General features: G+C 60.7%; 1 protein-coding gene across 1 annotated transcript; it reads right to left on the bottom strand.

The window, feature by feature from the left end:
- Positions 1 to 555: 555 nt before the first annotated feature.
- Positions 556 to 8058, bottom strand: LOC309685735 (kallikrein-14-like; the record flags this gene model as incomplete). The annotated part of the gene is made up of 4 exons (XM_082501463.1): positions 556 to 708; positions 2594 to 2730; positions 4690 to 4942; positions 7841 to 8058. Coding segments are annotated over 4 exons (761 nt in total), but the record flags the coding sequence as incomplete, so codon positions are not given.
- Between the last annotated feature and the right edge of the window lie 183 nt (positions 8059 to 8241).

The following is an 8241-nucleotide window of genomic DNA, read 5'->3' as shown; positions in this document are numbered from 1 at the left end:
TAGTCCGTGGTGGCCCAGATCTGTGGTCCGTGGTGGCCCAGATCTTGGTCTTCGTGTCCATAGTCATAGTCCGTGGTGGCCCAGATCTGTGGTCCGTGGTGGCCCAGATCTTGGTCTTCATGTCCCTTAGTCATAGTCCGTGGTGGCCCAGATCTGTGTCTTTGTGTCCCTTAGTCATAGTCCGTGGTGGCCCAGATCTTGGTCTTCGTGTCCCTGAACCGTAGTCCCTGGTGGCCCAGATCTTGGTCTTCATGTCCCTGAACCGTAGTCCCTGGTGGCCCACATCTGTGGACCGTGGTGGCCCAGATCCATGGTGACCCAGATCTGTGTGTGTCCTTAAGTCATAGTCCGTGGTGGCCCACATCTGCGTGTCCCTAGTCGTAGTCCCTGGTGGCCCACATCTATGTCTTCATGTCCTTTACTCATAGTCCGTGGTGGCCCAGATCGATGTCCTTGTGTCCCTAGCCCGTGGGCCGTGGGTGGCCCAGATCCCCCGTGTCCCCTTTTTCCCCACTTTGTGCTCTTTGGTGGCCCACGTTTGGTGGTCACCGGCTTCTAGTTGTTGTTCATGGTGTTGAGGATCCAACCCACGTAGTTGCAGACGCGGGTGTAGACCCCGGGCCGGCCAGGGAGGGCGCAGGTCTGTAGCCCCCAGGACACGATGCCTTGGAGGGTCCCGTTGCAGGACAGTGGCCCCCCGGAGTCACCCTACGGAGAGAGGGGGGCGGTAGAGGGCTTGGGGACACCCCGAGGTGGCAACCAGTGCTGGGGGGGGGACCTTTGGGTGAGGTTGAGGACCCGTTGAGGTGGAGGATCTTTGGGTTGGAGGACACGTGGGGTTGGGTGGCCACCAAGGGGGGATGGAGGAGAGCTTGGGGTTGGGTGGTCCAAAGGTGGCCATGGAGGTGGGATTGGGGGGGGGGGAGGGGGGGGGAACCTTGAAGTTGGGTGGCCCAAAGCCACCTGAAGGTGGCCTTCGAGATGGGATGGGGATGGAGCTTGAGTTTTGGTGGCCCAAAGCCACTGGGAGGTGGCCATCATGATGGGATAGGAGGGGAACTTGAGTTTTGGTGGCCCAAAGCCACCTGTAGGTGGCCATCGAGGTGGGATGGGAGGGGAACTTGAGTTTGGGTGGCCCAAAGCCACCTGTAGGTGGCCATTGAGGTGGGATGGGAGGGGAACTTGAGTTTGGGTGGCCCAAAGCCACCTGAAGGTGGCCATTGAGGTGGGATGGGAGCAGGGCTTGAGTTTTGGTGGCCCAATGGTAGCCTTCAAGTTGGGATGGGGATGGAGCTTGAGTTTTGGTGGCCCAAAGCCACCTGGAGGTGGCCATTGAGGTGGGATGGGAGGGGAACTTGAGTTTGGGTGGCCCAAAGCCACCTGAAGGTGGCCATCAAGGTGGGATGGGAGGGGAACTTGAGTTTTGGTGGCCCAAAGCCACCTGTAGGTGGCCATCGAGGTGGGATGGGAGGGGAACTTGAGTTTTGGTGGCCCAAAGCCACCTGGAGGTGGCCACCGAGGTGGGATTGGGGCGGGGCTTGAGTTTGGGTGGCCTTCAAGGTGGGATGAGTGGGGAACCTGGAGTTTTGGTGGCCCAAAGCCACCTGTAGGTGGCCATCGAGGTGGGATGGGAGGGTAACTTGAGTTTTGGTGGCCCAAAGCCACCTGTAGGTGGCCATCAAGGTGGAATGGGAGGGGAACTTGAGTTTGGGTGGCCCAAAGCCACCTGTAGGTGGCCATCAAGGTGGAATGGGAGGGGAACTTGAGTTTGGGTGGCCCAAAGCCACCTGGAGGTGGCCGCCGAGGTGGGATTGGGGCGGGGCTTGAGTTTGGGTGGCCTTCAAGGTGGGATGAGTGGGGAACCTGGAGTTTTGGTGGCCCAAAGCCACCTGTAGGTGGCCATCGAGGTGGGATGGGAGGGGAACTTGAGTTTGGGTGGCCCAAAGCCACCTGGAGGTGGCCGCCGAGGTGGGATTGGGGCGGGGCTTGAGTTTGGGTGGCCTTCAAGGTGGGATGAGTGGGGAACCTGGAGTTTTGGTGGCCCAAAGCCACCTGTAGGTGGCCATCGAGGTGGGATGGGAGGGGAACTTGAGTTTGGGTGGCCCAAAGCCACCTGGAGGTGGCCATCGAGGTGGGATGGGAGGGTAACTTGAGTTTTGGTGGCCCAAAGCCACCTGGAGGTGACCATTGAGGTGGGATGGGAGCAGGGCCTGAGTTTTGGTGGCCCAAAGCCACCTGGAGGTGGCCGCCGAGGTGGGATTGGGGTGGGGCTTGAGTTTTGGTGGCCCAATGGTGGCCTTCAAGGTGGGATGGGAGGGTAACTTGAGTTTGGGTGGCCCAAAGCCACCTGTAGGTGGCCATCGAGGTGGGATGGGAGGGGAACTTGAGTTTTGGTGGCCCAAAGCCACTGGGAGGTGGCCATCATGATGGGATAGGAGGGGAACTTGAGTTTTGGTGGCCCAAAGCCACCTGTAGGTGGCCATCAAGGTGGAATGGGAGGGGAACTTGAGTTTTGGTGGCCCAAAGCCACCTGGAGGTGGCCGCCGAGGTGGGATGTGGGCGGGGCCCGCGTTGGGCTGGCCCCGCCCCCTACCTGGCAGGAGTCCACGCGTTGGTTCCTGACGCCGGCGCAGAGCATGTTGGGGGTGACGCGGCGCGGGTAGGCGCGGCGGCAGGCGGCGTCGGCGATGATGTCGACGTAGGCGCAGATCAGGTGACGCGGCAGCGTCACTGCGGGGGGGGGAGGGGAGGGGGAGGGGGTCAGGGGGGCGGAGCACTCTCCCTTTACTACGGGTTTACTACGGGTTTACTACGGCTTTACTCTGACTTTACTACAGGACTACTACGGCTTTACTCTGGGTTTACTCTGGGTTTACTACGGGTTTACTACGGGTTTACTACGGGTTTACTACGGGTTTACTATGGCTTTACTACAGGACTACTCTGGGTTTACTCTGGGTTTACTATGGGTTTACTCTGGGTTTACTATGGCTTTACTGCGGCTTTACTGCGGCTTTACTGCGGCTTTACTGCGGCTTTACTACGGCTTTACTACGCGTTTACTACGGCTTTACTCTGACTTTACTACAGGACTACTCTGACTTTACTACGGCTTTACTCTGACTTTACTATGGCTTTACTATGGCTTTACTACGGCTTTACTACGGGTTTACTCTGGGTTTACTCTGGGTTTACTACAGGACTACTATGGGTTTACTATGGGTTTACTATGGGTTTACTACGGCTTTACTCTGACTTTACTATGGCTTTACTCTGACTTTACTACAGGACTACTATGGGTTTACTATGGGTTTACTATGGGTTTACTATGGGTTTACTATGGGTTTCCTATGGGTTTACTATGGGTTTACTCTGGGTTTACTACAGGACTACTACGGCTTTACTACGGCTTTACTACGCGTTTACTACGGGTTTACTCTGACTTTACTACGGCTTTACTACGGCTTTACTCTGACTTTAATTTGACTTTACTATGGGTTTACTACATCTTTACTATGACTTTACTATGACTTTACTATGGCTTTACTATGGCTTTACTATGGCTTTACTATGGGTTTACTCTGACTTTACTACGGCTTTACTATGGCTTTACTAACGGTTTACTATGGGCTTACCAGGGCCTTACTGGGGCTTTTCCCCCATTTCCTCCCCCAGTTCCCCCCAAATTTCCCCCCCCCCAATTTTTTCCTTCAATTTCCCCCCCAAATTTTTCCCCCCGAATTATTTCCCCCCCAAATTTTTTCCCAAAATTTCCCCCCCTCAATTATCCAAATATTTCCCCCCCAATTATTTAACATTGTGCCCCCCAATTATTTCCCCCCAATTATTTCCCCCCCAAATTTTCCCCCAAATTTTCCCCTTTTCAAATTATTCCCCCAAATTATTCCCCCCAAATTATTTCCCCCCCAAATTTTTTCCCCCCAAATTTTTTCCCCCCCAAATTTTTCCCCCCCAAATTTTTCCCCCCCAAATTTTTCCCCCCCAAATTTTCCCCCCCAAATTTTTCCCCCCCAAATTTTCCCCCCCAAATTTTCCCCCCCAAATTTTCCCCCCAAATTTTCCCCCCAAATTTTTCCCCCCAAATTTTTCCCCCCAAATTTTTCCCCCAAATTTTTCCCCCCAAATTTTTTCCCCCCAAATTTTTCCCCCCAAATTATTTCCCCCCAATTATTTCCCCCCCAATTATTTTCCCCCCAAATTTTTCCCCCCAAATTATTTCCCCAAATTATTTCCCCAAATTATTTTCCCCCCAAATTATTTTCCCCCCAATTTTTTTCCTCCAAATTTTTTTCCCCCAAATTTTTTCCCCCCCAATTTTTCCCCCCCAAATTTCCCCCCCCAAATTATTTTTCCCCCAAAATTTTTCCCCCCAAATTGTTTTCCCCCCAGTTTTTCCCCCCAGTTTTTCCCCCCAAATTTTTTTCCCCCCAAATTTTTTCCCCCCCAAATTTTCCCCCCCAAATTTTTTCCCCCAAATTTTTCCCCCCCAAATTTCCCCCCCAAATTTTTTCCCCCCAAATTTTTTCCCCCAATTTTTTTCCTCCAAATTTTTTCCCCCCAAATTTTTTCCCCCCAAATTTTTTCCCCCCAGGTTTTCCCCCCAAATTTCCCCCCCCCCAATTATTTCCCCCCAAATTCTCCCCTCCCCCTCCCCCCCCCCCCCCCCACCTCGCGGGGTGGTGACGGTCCCCCATCCCGAGAGGAGGCAGGCGGTGCCGGGGGGGGCGCAGGCGCGGGGGAGGGGCGCTGGCCGCACGGCCGGCCCCAGGGCCACCGGCCGCTCCAGCTTGAGGAGCAGCAGGTCGTTGTCCAGCGTGGCGGGGTCGAAGGCCGGGTGGGGGATGGCCGCCGCCGCCCGCCGCTCCTGCTCCGTCCCCTCCCGCCGCCCAGGTCCGTCTCCCCCAGGCGCAGGCGCAGGCCTCTGCGGGGGAGGGGGAGGGGGGGAGGGGAGGGGGGGGGGAGAGGGGGAGAGGTGGGACATGGGGGGACGTGGGAGAGGGGGACATGGAGGAGATGTGGGGAGATGAGGAGAGGTGGGACATGGAGGGACGTGGGGATGTGGGGAGAGGGGGACGTGGAGGGGACGTGGGGAGAGGGGAGAGGTGGGACATGGAGGGACGTGGGGATGTGGAGGGGACGTGGGGAGATGGGGACGTGGAGGGGACGTGGGGTTGTGGGGAGAGGTGGGACATTGAGGGGAGGTGGGGAGAGGGGGAGAGGTGGGACATGTGGGGACGTGGAGGGGATGTGGGGACGTGGAGGGGACGTGGGGATGTGGGGAGAGGTGGGACACGGGGGGACGTGGGGAGATGGGGACATGGAGGAGATGTGGGGAGATGAGGAGAGGTGGGACATGGAGGGACGTGGGGATGTGGGGAGAGGGGGACGTGGGGATGTGGGGAGAGGGGGACGTGGAGGGGACGTGGGAGATGGGGACGTGGAGGGGATGTGGGGAGATGGGGACGTGGAGGGGATGTGGGGAGATGGGGACGTGGAGGGGACGTGGGGAGATGGGGACATGGAGGGGACGTGGGGAGAGGGGGACGTGGAGGGGACGTGGGGAGAGGGGGAGAGGTGGGACATGGAGGGACATGGGGATGTGGAGGGGACGTGGGGATGTGGGGAGATGGGGACGTGGAGGGACGTGGGGAGATGGGGACGTGGAGGGGACGTGGGGAGATGGGGACGTGGAGGGGACATGGGGAGAGGGGGACGTGGGGAGATGGGGACATGGAGGGGACGTGGGGAGATGGGGACGTGGAGGGGACGTGGGGAGATGGGGACATGGAGGGGACGTGGGGAGAGGGGGACGTGGAGGGGACGTGGGGAGAGGGGAGAGGTGGGACATGTGGGGACGTGGGGATGTGGAGGGGACGTGGGGAGATGGGGACATGGAGGGACGTGGGGAGATGGGGACATGTGGGGACGTGGAGGGGACGTGGGGAGATGGGGACGTGGAGGGGACGTGGGGAGAGGTGGGACACATCGGGGCGTGGGGAGATGGGGATGTGGGGAGAGGTGTGACATGTGGGGACGTGGAGGGGACGTGGGGAGAGGAGGACGTGGGGAGAGGGGGAGAGGTGGGACACGGGGGGACATGGGACATAGGTGGGACGTGGGTGTCCCCTGTCCCCATGGAGTGTCCCCGGGGGGTCTCCCCCTCCCCGTTGGATGTCCCCGTTGGGTCTCCCCATGGTGTGTCCCCCTCCCCATAGCGTGTCCCCCTCCCTGTTGGGTCTCCCCATGGCGTCTCCCCCTCCCCATTGGGTGTCCCCGTTGGGTGTCCCCATGGCGTGTCCCCCTCCCCGTTGGGTGTCCCCATGGTGTCTCCCCCCACCTCCCTGCTGGGTCTCCCCATGGCGTGTCCCCCTCCCCATTGGGTTTCCCCGTTGGGTCTCCCCATAGTGTGTCCCCCTCCCCATTGGATGTCCCCATTGGATGTCCCCATTGGATGTCCCCATTGGATGTCCCCATTGGGTGTCCCGTTGGGTGTCCCCGTGGCGTGTCCCCCTCCCCGTTGGGTCTCCCCATAGTGTGTCCCCCTCCCCATTGGATGTCCCCGTTGGGTGTCCCTGTTGGGTCTCCCCATGGCGTCTCCCCCTCCCCGTTGGGTGTCCCCATTGGATGTCCCCGTTGGGTGTCCCCATGGAGTGTCCCCCTCCCCATGGTGTGTCCCCCTCCCCGTTGGCTCTCCCCACGGCGTCTCCCCGCCCCCTCCCGTTGGGTCTCCCCATGGCGTGTCCCCCTCCATGTTGGGTCTCCCCATGGCATCTCCCCCTCCCCATTGGGTGTCCCCATTGGATGTCCCTGTTGGGTGTCCCCATGGTGTGTCCCCCTCCCCGTTGGGTCTCCCCATTGGGTGTCCCCGTTGGGTCTCCCCACGGCGTCTCCCCCTCCCCATTGGATGTCCCCATGGAGTGTCCCCCTCCTGTTGGGTCTCCCCGTTGGGTGTCCCCATGGAGTGTCCCCCTCCCGTTGGATGTCCCCATTGGATGTCCCCGTTGGGTCTCCCCGTTGGGTGTCCCCATGGCGTCTCCCCCTCCCCGTTGGGTCTCCCCATGGAGTGTCCCCCTCCCCGTTGGGTCTCCCCATGGAGTGTCCCCCTCCCCGTTGGGTCTCCCCATGGAGTGCCCCCCTCCCCATTGGGTGTCCAGTTGGGTCTCCCCATGGCGTCTCCCCCTCCCCGTTGGGTGTCCCCATGGAGTGTCCCCCTCCCCATGGCGTGTCCCCCTCCCGTTGGGTCTCCCCGTTGGGTGTCCCCATAGCGTGTCCCCCTCCCTGTTGGGTCTCCCCATAGCGTGTCCCCCTCCCCATTGGATGTCCCCATTGGATGTCCCCGTGGGGTGTCCCCATGGCGTGTCCCCCTCCCGTTGGGTGTCCCCGTTGGGTGTCCCATGGAGTGTCCCCCTCCCCGTTGGGTCTCCCCATGGAGTGCCCCCCTCCCCATTGGGTCTCCCCATTGGATGTCCCAGTTGGGTCTCCCCATGGCGTCTCCCCCTCCCCGTTGGGTCTCCCCCATGGTGTGTCCCCCTCCCCATTGGGTCTCCCCATTGGATGTCCCAGTTGGGTCTCCCCACGGCGTCTCCCCCTCCCCGTTGGGTCTCCCCATTGGATGTCCCCGTTGGGTGTCCCCATGGCGTGTCCCCCTCCCCGTTGGGTGTCCCCATTGGGTGTCCCCATTGGATGTCCCCGTTGGGTGTCCCCATGGAGTGTCCCCCTCCCCATGGCGTCTCCCCCTCCCCGTTGGGTGTCCCCACGGCCCCCCCCCGCCCCCCATGGGGTGGCCCCACCTGCTGTTGCAGTGGGCGGCCGAGAGCACCCAGTTGTCGCGCAGGAGAACGCCGCCGCAGAGGACGGGGCCGTAGATGTAGACCTGCCAGGGCTGGGAGGAGGGCAGGCAGGGCGCCCCCCCGATGATCCGCTCCTCGTCCCGCCCCGCCCGCCCGGGGGCTCGCGGGGCCACCTCCGTCCCCTCCCCGGCCCGCGCTTGCCCACGGGGCCACGGGCCACCGGGTGGGGCCCGGCCTCGGCTTCCTCCTGCCGGAAAGATGGGGTTCACCGGGGGGTGGGGGGGGGGGTTGGGGGAGATGGGGGCGTCGCTCCAGGTTGCCTCCGTGGGGACGTGGGCCACCAGAGGTGTTCCCTCCATGGGGGACGTGGGGCCACCACACATGTCCTCTCCGTAGGGACGTGGGCCACCAGAAGATATCTTCTCCCATG

Source organism: Vanellus vanellus, assembly GCF_965231255.1.
Source record: "Vanellus vanellus genome assembly, contig: HAP1_SCAFFOLD_1791, whole genome shotgun sequence".
In the NCBI taxonomy this organism is placed as follows: Eukaryota; Metazoa; Chordata; class Aves; order Charadriiformes; family Charadriidae; genus Vanellus; species Vanellus vanellus.
The sequence above is the reverse complement of the archived record's forward strand: the minus strand, read 5'-3'. Positions and strand labels throughout refer to the sequence as shown.